This window comes from Panthera leo, chromosome A3, assembly GCF_018350215.1.
Source record: "Panthera leo isolate Ple1 chromosome A3, P.leo_Ple1_pat1.1, whole genome shotgun sequence".
Lineage (NCBI taxonomy): Eukaryota > Metazoa > Chordata > Mammalia > Carnivora > Felidae > Panthera > Panthera leo.
The window spans coordinates 23739402-23753377 of record NC_056681.1 but is presented as its reverse complement, the minus strand read 5'-3'; the positions used below and the strand labels follow the sequence as shown (position 1 = coordinate 23753377).

Sequence of the window (13976 nt, the reverse complement as noted above, 5' to 3'; positions counted from 1 at the left end):
TACACATTCTATAAAACTCAGCAATTTAACTTCTAAGTATACAGCCCAACAGAAATGTGTTTACAAAAAAAAACATATACAAGAATGTTCATAGCAGCACTATTAATAATAGCCCAAACTGGAAATAATCCAAGTACCCATCAATGGATAAATGGATAAATGAATCATTGTATATTTATATAATAGTATACTACACAATAATGAGAATGAATAAATTATAACTACACAGAACAATATTGATGAATTTCTAAAACAAAGTTGAATGAAAGCAGACAAACACAAGAGAGTATATACCGTATGTTTAAAAGATAAAATTATTTTATGATATTCAAAGTGAAGACTGGTTAAACTTGGTTATGGGTGGTGACTGGGGGGATCAAGGAGCTTCTTGGGTTCTATTTCTTGATCTGGGTGCTGGTTAGCTCACTTTGTAATGATTAATTCAGCTGTACACTTATGATTTATGCCTTTTTCTGTATTTTTATTATACTTCAATAAAATGTACAAAAATGCTTAAAGGTATATAATGAACAGTGTAAACAACAGAAATTTGGTGGGAGAAAAGAATTACCTAGAGTCATCCAAAAAGACTTCACAAAGAAGCCTTAAGAAGTGGGCAGGATATGGGGGCACCTGGGTGGCTCAGTAGGTTGGGTGTCCGACTTCGACTCAGGTCATGATCTCATGGTTTGTGGGTTTGAGCCCCGCATCGGGCTCTGTGCTGACAGCTCAGAGCCTGGAGCCTGCTTCAGATTTTGTGTCTCCCTCTCTCTCTGCCCCTCCCCCCCTCATGCTCGCTCGCGCTCTCTCTCTCTCTCTCTCTCTCTCTCTGTCTAAAATAAACAAACATTAAAAAGTAATTAAGAAAAAAAAAGAAGTGGGCAGGATAGAGAAGGTGAGTGAGAATACAAAGTTGAGAAAGCACAGTATGGCAGAAGAGAAAACACTGAGTCAGAAGCCCCAGCTCTGCCTATCATAAATTTGTTTTGAGAACCAAATAAAACAATGTGAAAAAGATAAGCAAACTACAATGCATAACATAAATGCAAAGACCTGCTCCAGACAACTCCAATGATACTCTTTTGCAGACAGCCCCTCATTAAAATGAATATAAGATTTCACTTTTATTTTTTGTTTTCAAAAAATTCTAAAAGTAGAGACCTCCCTGATCTGAAAGAGGAAGGGAGGGGGGAAGGGGAAGGGGAGGAGGAGAAGGAGGGCAAGGAGAAGGGAAGGGAAGGGGGAAAAGAAGGGAAAGAGGAAGAGAAGGGAAGGAGGAAGGGGATAGGGTAGAGGAGGGAGGGGAAGGGGAGAGAAGGAGAAAGGAAAGAAAGAAGGGAAGGGGAAAGGGGAGAGAAGGGGAAAGGTAAGAGAAGGAAAGGGGGAAAGGAAGGGGAAAGGAAGGGGCAAGGGGAGAGAAGGGGAGAGGGAAGGGTAGGAAAGGCGGACGGGAAGGGTAGGAAAGGGGGAAGGGAAGGGGAAAGGAGGAAAGGAAGAGGAAGGGGGAAGGGAAGAGGAAGGGGAAAAAAGAAAAAAGGAAGGAAAGGAGGGAAGGACTCAAGCAATTATTGAATATTGTGGATGTATGTATCTGTTCTTTTAAAAAGCTCTACCAAGGCACAGTCTACCTTACACCTCTTTTATTTTCTGTCCCATTGCTCAATATCATTCTGGGCATAGAGTCGGCACTCAATAAAACTTAGGTAGACTTTTTTTTCTTTTTTCTTTTTTTTTTAAACAGAAGGACTATCTGGAGAAGGTCCAGAAAATAACCACAGGAGTGATCAAAGAGATGAATAAAAGGTCCTAGTGAAAAGGTTAAAAGGAATTAAAATGAAAGGCTAAAATGTTTAGCTTGGAGAAAAAGCAACTGAAGAACTAAGGAGTAACTCAGAATAACAACACTTGAGCTGAAAGAAATCTGAGACCGAAGTCCAAACTTTTCGTTTCACAGATGAGGAAACTAAGAACTAGGGAGAGTTTGCAACTTGCTTAAGGTAGTTTTAGGACAATATTTTTGTTTGTTTGTTTCAGTATATACAGTAAGGATGAAATTTACCCAAGTAGCAATGAACATACAAATAGCAACAAAACAGCAGTTACAATTTATTGAAGATCTCCTATATGCCCAGGACGTATATGCTTGATGTTTTACTTGCATCATCTCACAACAATTTTGCAAGGTTGGTAGTATTTTTTCCTATTTTGGAAATGAGGACACTTAAGCCCAAAGAAGTAAAGTTCATTAAGGGATTAAACATATATTCAGAGCTATCTTTTTTCCCCTACATCAAGCTGCTTTCAAAAACCTAAATAGGGGTCAATAACATATGCTCATGCACACCTAGCACAAAGATGTGGATTTCTAAACATTCCAAATATCATTCTCCAATTAAAGGAATCAGGGCTCCTTAGGAGAAACTGTTGAATCTAGGACTAAAGCAAAGAAAATACAAGATAAACCTGAAACATCTTGTGGTGCTAGGAAATAAAGAACGTTCAAAAATATAATGAAAGCATGTAGAAAAGGAACTTGAAGGAGTTCCTAACAGCCAAACCTGGGACAATCTGATCAACAAAATAAATAATAGGCATAATAAATTATAACTCACAGAAGGAAATAAATATCTATGAGCTCATACTCATATAAATAGTTGAATAAATAAATGGAGAAGTGACACCTCTTCCTTACAGTACAATTCCAAGCAATAAATATAGTAGTAATGATGGAAATAGAAAATGATCATTATACAAACACCAAAGTAATGATTACTGCAGTCAAGAACCATCAACAGAATTACCACATGATGCAGCAATCTCACTTCTGGGTATATATCCAAAAGAATTCAAAGCAGGCTCTTGAAGAGATATTTGCACACTATATTAATACAGCATTATGCACAATAGCCCAGATGTGGAAGCAACCCAAATATCCATCAAAATGGACAAAGCAAATGTGGTATATACATATAATGAAATATTATGTAGCCTTAAAAAGGAAGGAAATCCTGTCACATACTACAACATGGATGAATCTTAAGGACATTATGCTAAGCAACATAAGTCACAAAAGGACAAATAATATATGATTCCACCCATATGTAATATCTAAAATAGTCAAAATCATAGAAACAGAAAGTAGAATGTGGTTGCCAAGGGTAGGGTGGGGTAGAATTAGTGTGTAACAGGTATAGAATTTCAGTTCAGCAAGATGAAAAAATTCAAGAGATCTATTATATGACAATGTGAATATACTTCACACTACTAAACTATATACTTCAAATGGTTAACATAGTAAATTTAATGTTATGTGGGTTTTTTTAAACTACAACTTTCAAAATAATTAATTAATGTTATGTACCTTAACAACAACAAAAAAAGAACTATTGATGGATGCCTAAAAGTAGTGAGCAAAAGTATGATGAGAAACAAGATATCTGCATAGTCTCTAAGTATCTGCTCACATGGTACTTACTAATTACAAAAGGGAAAATAGTAACTTCATAGTAGGGAAACCTGACAGGCACCAATTTAATAATCAAGTGATTAAAGTCAATGTCACCAGTAATAAGACACACTGGCATTATATATCCCCGGATATTATACACTAAGAAGGGAATATCACTTTTGCCAAAAATGTATGACCTAATTATAAGAAACCCAATTGAAGAAACAAAAAAAGGACATTAGTAGAAAAGACTGGTAAAATTGGACTGAGTTGCATAGATTAGTTAATAGCATTATATCAATGTTAATTTCCTGGTTTCAATAACTACACTATAATTATATAAGACACTTAACATTAGAGAAAGCTAGACAAAGGGTATTTGGGAACCCTACTGTTTTTACAACTTTTCTGTAGGTGTAAATTATTTCAAAATAAAAAAAATTTTAAGTACACTCACCAAAATATGACAGAAATTTAAAATGTTTTTGTAAGTTTATTTATTTATTTTGAGAGAGAGAGAGAGAGAGAGAGAGAGAGAAACAGCAAGGGAGGAGCAGAGAGAGAGGCAGGGGGAGAAAGGATCCAAAGTGGGCTCTGTGCTGACAGCAGCAAGCCCAATTTGGGACCCAAACTCATGAACTCCAAGATCACGACCTGAGCCAAAGTCAGACGCTTAATCAACCAAGCCACTCAGGCGCCCCAAAATATGACACAATGTTAAGTTTATGTAGGAAAGACAGACATGATGGGGTGCCTGGTGGCTCAGCTGGTTAAGTGTTGGGACACTTGATTTCAGCTCAGGTCATAATCTCACGGTTTGTGGGGTCAAGACCTGCATTGGACTCCACACTGACTCCAGCGGGGAGAGCCTGCTTAAGATTCTCTCTCTCTCTGTCCCTCCCTCTCTAAATAAATAAATAAATAAATAAATACTTAAAAAAAAAAAAGAGATGAGAATACAACGTCCCTCGCTTTTTGAAAATGGTTAACAGGATTATAGCATAGGACATTATCTTAGAGATCATGTGATACTATTACTCAACAAATGAAGGTTTCTTTTATGTCATGCCCTTAGTATACACTCTTCGAACTATTGCCTGAATATTTCCAGTAACAGGAAATTTACTATGTAAAAATTTAGCCCACCCATTCCATGACACCACAATTCTAATTAACATAAAGCTCTTCTTAATTCTGAACTAAATACACCTCCTAGTCAGACATGTACCTGAGGAAAATCAGAGTTTTCCAACCAGGGGTCCTCGAAGTGGGAAGATGTGCCAATAAAGCACATGTCTAGTTTATTTACCCTGGCTAAAATTACATCCTGTCAGCATGAGATAAACCACTCTAAGTTATTTACATGGATGTTTTGCTATAATGATGTCTCAGAACCTAATATAGTACCTGATACATATTAGGTAGTCAATAAATGTTTATTGATTCAAAGAATGAGGCACAAGTCAGAGATTGACACAATGAGTTCCGCCTCCACCAACTATATACACACAAAAACAAATGACTTAGAACTCTATGATAATTCTATTAAAATTTTCCATGCACAAAAAGTAACAGAATGTCGCCCACTCTGAAAAGAAATACCTGCATGCCTACACAAAGTAGATGCCTCTTCTGTATAGGCATATTCTTCATTCATTCAACATACATTCAATGCCTACTCCGTGCCAGGGTTAGTGAGCTCAGGAAATACAGGCACAAACAATACATGCCCTCAGAAGGGCAAGGTTTACACACTAATTAGGGGGAATTACACTATATTTTAAATAGTTGTAATATATTTATATGAATAAATTATATAATATATCAAAAATAATTTTAATCACATCACATATGAAAAAGAAGTTAATGGCTACAGAAGGAATTCATATAAATTGGTAAGAGTTTATATGAATAAATTCCCATAGATAAATGTAGAAAAGATATAAGCATATATGATTTTACAAACTGGAATACAACTGGTAAACAGAAAAATGTTTAACCTTGACAGATAAAGAAATACAAAGCAAAACAAGATAACATTTTCTACCCTGTTAAAATTTTTTTTAAACACCGAATTTAGAGGAAGTTAATGAAAAACTAGTTATATATACATTGCTGATGGCAATATAAACTAAAACCACCTTTTGGAGAGAGAAACTGCCCATACTCATTGACCCAGGGTATACCCTCCTAGGAATTCATCTTTAATAAAGTAAAAATTTTTTAAACTATCAAGAAATAGTAACTACACTAAAGCCTACGACAAAAAAAAATTTTTTTGCAAATAATTTTAGTATCAAACAAAGTCTAAGTAAATAGAATAACATGTAGCCATCAAAAAATATAATTATGCAATCTATCTAACATGAATAATGTCTGCTCCAATAAGTGAAAAGGCACCAGAAAATAAAATTCTGTGGATATTTGTTAAGGTATCTACGGAAAAAATTAGTATGCACACACTGGAGTCCTACATAAGGACTGGAAAAAAACCAGCAGATGTTTTCACGTTTGAGGTCATGGGTGACTTTTATTTCCTTTATTACTAAATTATTTGTATAATTAACAAAAATCAGGAGAAAAAACTCTCAAAGAGGGTCCAAAGTAATGAATCATGTGGTCAATGATAAACAAAGGCCTCAAATAATTGTTCCTTGGATTCTGTGTTCATAAAAAGAAAAAAAAAAGAAAGGAAGAAACATTTCTTACCCCAAATAAAAGTGGCACAATGTGGTTACAAAAAGAAACCTGCAGTTAACTCTGAGATGAATATCTGGAAACATTCCCAACAGTAAAAATCATCAGACTGTAGCATGGTATCCTAGGCTAAGTTCCACTGCTGGGGTATTTAGAAGCAACGCCCTAGACACCATACTGTAGGAATCAGTCCTGAGCTGGCACCACAGAGACCCAGAAGTGGTCTCATGAGGTTTTTCCATCACACAATTTGTTTGGCTAATCTATAAATACATGACATTTGAAAATAAACACTAAGGTTTTCATACCAAGCAAAGGAACAACAAACCTTACCTGGAAAGTACCAGACAGAGCCCTGCCCCACTGTGCCTGTGTAGAGGACACAGGTACCAATAGGCTGCATACTGGAACCCACTGGGAAATCCGGTTTCTCTAGAGAAAGAAAAAAGGCTGTCAAGAATCTATATCCAACTCCATGAGTAGAAGTTTAGAAATTCTGCCAGAACAGGGTACATGAAAAGAGAACTTCCAAACCAGGGCCAGGAACAAGCTTCCTCCTGCTCATCTCTCCAAGGATAAAATGTACCCCTACCTATTCCTGATTCATGGACTAAAACAACTCTAGTAAAGGCTGACTCAAGCAGGGGGACATGGGCTCCCTCTCAGGAGAGTAACAAAATAAGTAGACTTCAGGCATTTTACAATTAGATTATCATTTAAATTGAGAGTCTGCAATGCCTTTTCATAAACACTGATTTATCTGATCTTCATAGAATCCCTTTATAGTAAGCAGTGTCATCCCCAAAAGGATGAAGAAACTAGGGCTGACATTTTTAGGGTAGGAAAACACTAAGCCAATTTGATTTCCAAAACAAAAGAGAGAGATTAAATGGCTGTTAGAGTTAATGACTGAAGTTCAGTTTCCCCCTAGGGTATTAACCAACCTCAAAAGGGTCTTTGGGCCAAAGTGAAAGGCTGGGCTGGGGAAAGGAAGAGCTATCTTGCTACATGAGAAGCCTACTCTATTTTATGAACCTGAAATACATTACACTGTATAAATGGCATTAGTGTACACAGGACTGGAGATGTCTATTCTAGGAACCAACTCTGAGGGATCCAAGGGTCTCTTTCATTTGACCTATATAAAACTTATAGGGCCACAATGAGGGCTGAATATAAAATTATTTAAAAACACTTTGCCAAACATAAACTACAATACTAGGAGTCAAAGATCTGGATTCCAGTTTTAACTCAGCTATTCTAATATGATCTTTACAAGTAATTTAACTTCTACAATGCACAGGTTCCTTATAGCAATTATTAGTAATACTTATGAGCATTTGTTCTGTGACAGGTACTTTCCTAGGTACTTTACATATATAAACTCACTTAAAACTCACAATCATCACCAAATGACCTAGGAATATTGCCATTATCCCACTTATATGGATAAAGAAACTGAGGTATACATAGGATAAGGAATTTCCCAAGGCCACATAGTTAATACAATGGCAGGGTTAAGATCTGAACCCAGACAGCCCAACTTCAGGATCCATGCTCATTTACGGGATGAAAGGGTAAAAGGAATATCTCCAAAGTATCTTCTAACACTCTATGAACTAGTCTTGAAACAACTAAAACACAGTATAGTATTGTGGCAAGAGCCACGTACTTGGAATCAGAAAACACTGATTTGACTCTTGGCTCCACTGAAAGCTACAAGCCGTTGTTGTCTCTTCTATAAAATAAAGGAAAAAATCCCTACTTCTCAGGACTTAAGAAAAATCAACAAATGTACCTTGTAACATGTCCAACTCAATAAATATTAAGTTGAATCTGAATCTCCATTTCCTCATGAGTAGGCAACAAGTGATAGGGATAAAGTACATGGAGAAAGGTGCAGGAATTTTAAACGTAGAGAGGCCTTCTAAAGTGTCTCACAGTTTTAAAATTGTGTAAATGTTTTTCATAGGCTACTCACAACACCTTATGTTTCAAATGAAAAGTAAAGTTTCAAAATATTTTATTTCAGCTGAGGTTCGATCTGTTGGGATAATGTTCAAATAAGAGACCAGTACTGGCTTTTTGTTTACTAATGCTGAATCATTTGCCAGAATCATTCAATGTTAGATGTTCCTTTCCTAAAAATGTAAATATGGGATAAAATGAAACTTCTGCAGATTCAAGCCAAGGGAGGAGGGGGAAGTAAGAGGAAATTACAAGTGGGAACAATGCAAACTTTTGGAAGATCTTCTGAAGAATTTCATCATATTTTTCCCCACGTCAACAAAATTTTTCTCTGTAATTTTGGTTCTACTTGGTTTTATGCCAATACATTAAATCAGTTCTTATTAGAAGAAAGAAGCAATCAGCTCTGTTCTTTCCTTCTCCAATCCTACAACAACAACTCTTGTTCAAACCCTTAATTGAAACTGAGCAGAAAGTGTATATAGCAGAAAGGGTATTTGAATCCCAAGATTCTTATTGAATAGCTGTGTGACCCTGAACTAGCTACTCAACATTCTGGACCTCCATTTCCCTTATGTAAAGTGGGAATAATAAAAGCTACCTCACAGGAGTGTTCCAAGGATCATATGTAAAAGCACCTTGAGAATACTAAAATATACACAAAAGCATCATTACTGTTATTAACAACTGTTACTGAATTATGTAAATAAGCTTCTCTTTCACCAGCAAACTGTCATAGAAGCAAGAACTATTTTCTTAAAATATTGTTTTTAACCTGGAATTCCCTTTCTCAAAAGCTTGCAGTGCCTCCAAGTGCCTCTTTAATCAAACGTCAACACCTGATCTTTACCAACTAGACCCCTCTAGACTCATCTTTATATTTACATACCCTGCCTTGTATTCTCCATTCAGCAGTTCCAAAACCTGACTCAGATTCTCTGGTTTGGGAATTACTACTCCTCTCCACACAAGCTAATTCCCTTCTAGTCAGTTCCTCTGGGACTCTCTTCTTCCCTCCTACCCAACCCATGAGTTAATTAGCTTCAAAAAGTCTCCTCAGGGGCACGTGGGTGGCTCAGAACGTTAAGCGACCAACTCTTGGTTTCAGCTCAGGTCATGATCTCAGTTTGTGAATTCAAGCCCTGCATTGGGCTCTGCTCTGACAGTGCGGAGTCTGCTTGGGATTCTCTTTCTCCCTCTCTCTCTGCCCCTTCCCACCTTGCACTCTCTCTCTCTCTCAAAATAAATCAATAATCTTTAAAAAAAAAAAAAAAAAAAGGTCTCCCCAGACTCCAGGTACTGGTTCTACTGACTCTACTTGGTCCATATTCCTTCCCACTTCTCCCAGTACTTCATTTATAAATATAAATCTGTGGGGGGGGGGGGGGGGGGGGGGGGCTGGGTGGCTCAGTCAGTTAAGCGTCTGACTTAGGCTCACTCAGGTCATGATCTCGTAGTTTGTGGGTTCGGTCCTGTGTCGGGCTCTGTGCTAACAGCTTAAAGCCCGGAGCCTGCTTCGGATTCTGTCTCCCTCTCTCTCTGCCCCTCCCCTGCTTGCTTGCTCTCTCTCTCTCTTTCAACCTCCCTCTCAAAAATAAATTTTAAAAATTTCTAAATAAGAAAGAAAGAAAGAAAGGAAGGAAGGAAGAAAAGGAAAGAAAGAAAAGAAAAAAAAAGAAAACAAAAAAGAAAAGAAAAGAGAAAAGAAAAGAAAAGAAAAGAAAAGAAAAGAAAAGAAAAGAAAAGAAAAGAAAAGAAAAGAAATTTTTAAAAATCTGTGGAAGTACTTAGCTCCCTCTTACAGGTACTAACATATCAGGCCTATAACAATTAGCAAACCTCAACTTCCAAGTTCAGGAAAACATTTACAGCCATTTCCAATGGTTAGAATTACTGCCTTAACTTAGGCTAATATACACACCATTATTAAGTGGGAAGAGGTTTTATTGTCTTTTTACCTCACCAACACTTCAAAACCAAAATCTTAAAGACAGGTTTCATGTTTTTACTTTCTGTACATATTGTTAACTGCAGGTGATTTTACATTTGTATTTCAAAATATTCTGACAGACCAGTTTTTCAACTACAGCTTTAATCAGTCCATTGACCAGCCTGTTGCTGCATGTGTTTTTTAAGATACTGTACATAGTATTTTCCTTGGCTTACTCATGAATTGGAAAAGGCTTTACAGGTAGTCCATTCTCCTATTCTCCGTAGTTTTGCTTTATAAAGTGACTATAAACACTGAGTTAGCAAATACTGAACCATTGCTCCTAGAGAAAATACAGGGTTAGGTTCCTGCAAGCCTCTGGTCACATTTTCATAAACCAATCAATACATAACCTTGTGTGTTTCTCTTTAAAGACATCTTATTATTTATAAATATACAATTAACTCATTAACATTGAACTCATGGACAATAGCACTGTAACTCACTCCTGAACGAAACTTATCTAACACATAAGTTTTCTCTATAAGGAATATCACAGCCTTCTTGCACTTAGTAACACTAGATAACTACATTTAGGGGCCATATTAAACAGGGAAATCACCAACAAGGCACAAAAATACAGAAACTTTAGCATTAAATAGACTGTGAAAACAATACTTATTTACAGTATAAGAGCTGAAATAAGTCAGCATATCGATCTCAGCAAGGACTTGCATGTTGCAGCTCAAATTTTTCACTCCTCTGCACATACCCGTAAATGACCATTGAAAGTGCCATGAATATTGATTTGGGAATTACAAATAAATCTTGGCAAGTATAATGAATTCAAAAATACAGAATCTTGAATAATGAAGATCAACCATAGTCACCAAATCTACTCTGTAAATGTTCACTGGTTCCTGTAGTCTGAATGCCATGGATACTAATTTAATTCCATAATCCAGAGGATAAACACTATTGTAGCAAACTATCCTGCAAGTTATGAAGTGGCATGCTACAAAAGGATACTTAGACATACCAGAGGAGCAGAGAATGTTCAACAATTCCTTCCATCATTACTGAATCCTCTGCCTCCTCCCACTTTGTTGGGGGTTCCAATCTGAGCTTTAAAAGATTGATTACGGGGTGCCTGGGTGGCTCAGTCAGTTGAGCGTCCGACTTCGGCTCAGGTCATGATCTCACGTGAGTTCCAGCCCCGCGCCGGGCTCTGTGCTGACAGCTCAGAACCTGGAGCCTGCTTTGGATTCTGTGCCTCCCTCTCTCTCTGCCCCAACCCCCTCGCATTCCATCTCTGTCTCTCTCAAAAATAAACATTAAAAAAATGTATATATATAAAAAAAAAAAAAAGATTGATTACATCCGGGAAAGATTTGAGCAAATCATTAAATATATTAAGATTGGGCATATCAGTAAATATATGTATTAATTATTATGTACATTAAAATTTCTATTATAGAAAGGCAGAAAGGTACAATAAACCCCAAGGTACTAGTATGAATTTAGAGTTATTGGTATGGGTTATTAATATGTATAGACAAATACAGAAATAGATGTGTGTTTATGTAAATATATACACATACATGTGTTTCCTATTCCTGTCCTGATAGGTCCTGGAAGCAATGACCACATCCAGCATCCAGACTTGGTTTCTAAATAGTACTAGTCACTAAAAAGAACTAGTCGTCTCTGGAAAAAAGTTGACTTCAGAATGGGGTTGATGCTCCTTAAAGCCTTACTTGCAAAGAAATGGCATTATTTCATCTGTTTAGTAGCTCTTTAGAAGACTCCATCCAATGTAAAGCTCATTCAACATGAAAAAACTGAAAAAAACGTTTCTGCAGGAGCACTCGTTGAAAACAATTGTTTAACTTCATGACTGCCTGAGGCAATGGATAATACATGGAGAAAACAATAGGCTAACAAAAGAAGCTTAAAAGGAAAAGCAAGAGAATGAGCTTTGAAAAGGTATGACATATTCCTGGGAATCTGAAGGCCATGCATATGCACAGGGCTGTGCACAAGAACAGGAAAGACCTGAGACCTCTGGTTAACCTTGAGGCTCTGCACAAGCAGGAAGTAAAGTTTAAGGCAGAGATGTTAAATGATTGTAAGACTGTTGATGGTGTACCGCAACATGTGCACAGAGCCCCTCAGCAAAAAACAGAAGACTTACTGGTTCCAGGTATTTAAGAACTCTCCAATCGTTACCTGACCACTAAGCTAACTGAGCTGAGACCATACAACAAAGAATATAGACTTTACAGGGTTAATTCAGAAATATCACTAAACAGAAAAACAATAACAAACTCTGGGAAAGGACAGACCTGACTTCCAGAGTTGCCACATATTATTTAAAATGTCCAGTTTTCAACCAAAAAAAAAAAAAAGTATGAAACATGTAAAGAAACATAAAAGCATGGTCCATACACAGAAAGGGAAAAAAAATCTACAGAAACTGTCCCTGAAGAAGCTCACATGTTAGATAAACTAGACAAAGACTGTGAAACTATTTAAAGTTTATTTATTTTGAGTGAAAGCACAAGCAGGAGAGGGACAGAGAATCCCAAGCAGGCTCCACGCTGTCAATGCACAGCTCGACGCAGGGCACAATCCCATGAACCATGAGATCATGACCAGAGTCAAAATCAGGAGTCAGACACTTAACCTACTGAGCCACCCAGGCACCCCTAAATATGTTTAAAATCTAAAGGAAACCATTCTAAAGAACTATAGCAAAGTATAAGAATGCTATCTCACAAAATAGAGAATATCAACAGAGAAATTATTTTAAAAAAAAAACAAATTCTTGTGTTGAAAAGAACAATAAATAAAATGAACATTTCCCTAAAGGGGTTAAACCGCAGATTTGAGCAGAAGAGAAAATCAGTGACCATGAAAATAGATCAACCAAGATTATCCAAACTAAGGAACAGAAAGAAAAAAGAATGAAAAAATTTTAACAGAGCTTCAGAGATCTACGAGATACCATCAAATGTACCAACTTATGTATAAGGGGAGTCTCAGAAGGACAAGAGGAAATAAAGGGAAACAAAAAATATTTGAAGAAATACTGGCAGAAAATATCCCAAATTTGATGAAAAACATCAATCTATAAATCCAAGAAACTCAACTAACTCCAACAGCATAAATGCAGAGAAATCTATAAATAGATATATCTTGGGTGCCTCAGTGGCTCAGTCGGTTAAGCATCCAACTTCAGCTCAGGTCATGATCTCACAGTTCGGTTCGTGAGTTGAAGCCCCACATCAGGCCCTCTGCTATCAGCACAGAGACTGCTTCAGATCCTCTGTCTCCCTCTCTCTGCCCCTCCCCAGCTCACGTGGTACACACACAAGTGTTCTCTCTCAATCTCTCTCTCTCTCTCTCTCTCTCTCTCTCTCTCAAAAATAAGATAAAACAGGGGCCCATCAGTGGCTCAGTTGGTTAAACGTCCAACTCTTGGTTTCAGCTCAGGTCATAATCTCACAGTTCATGAATTCAAGCCCTGCATCTGCTGTCAGCACAGAGCCTGCTTGAGATTCTGTCTCTCCCACTCTCTCTCTGCCCCTCCCTGCCTCTCCCTCTCTTGCTCTCAAAATAAATAAACTTAAAAAAAAATTTTAAATAAATAATATATTATAATAAAATAAATACAGTGTTAAAAAAAGACATCATAATCAAGCTGTTGAAAAACAAAGACACAGAATCTTGAAAGCAGCAAGAGAAGCTATTCAACATGTACAAGAGATCTTTGATAACATTAATAGCTGATTTCTCCTCAGAAACCATGGAAGACAGAAGGCAATGGGATGAAAAATTAGGACTTTCTAGATAAACAAAAACTGAGAAAACCAACAGCAGACCTGCTCTACAGCAAACAGTAAAAGGAGAACTTCAGGCTGAAATGAGACC

At 36.9% G+C, this 13976-nt stretch overlaps 1 protein-coding gene across 3 annotated transcripts in view; it reads right to left on the bottom strand.

Moving 5' to 3' along the window:
• Nucleotides 1-13976, bottom strand: part of LOC122215618 (ubiquinol-cytochrome-c reductase complex assembly factor 1) — a 102394-nt gene that overhangs the window by 81140 nt on the left and 7278 nt on the right. For 2 of the 3 annotated variants that reach the window (XM_042931134.1, XM_042931132.1), the window contains exon 2: nucleotides 6479-6577. The exons of the other annotated variant lie outside the window; for it this stretch is intronic. In XM_042931134.1, the coding sequence (XP_042787068.1) occupies nucleotides 6479-6577 (99 nt within the window). The remainder of the gene's footprint in view (nucleotides 1-6478; nucleotides 6578-13976) is intronic. 3 annotated transcript variants of the gene reach the window in all.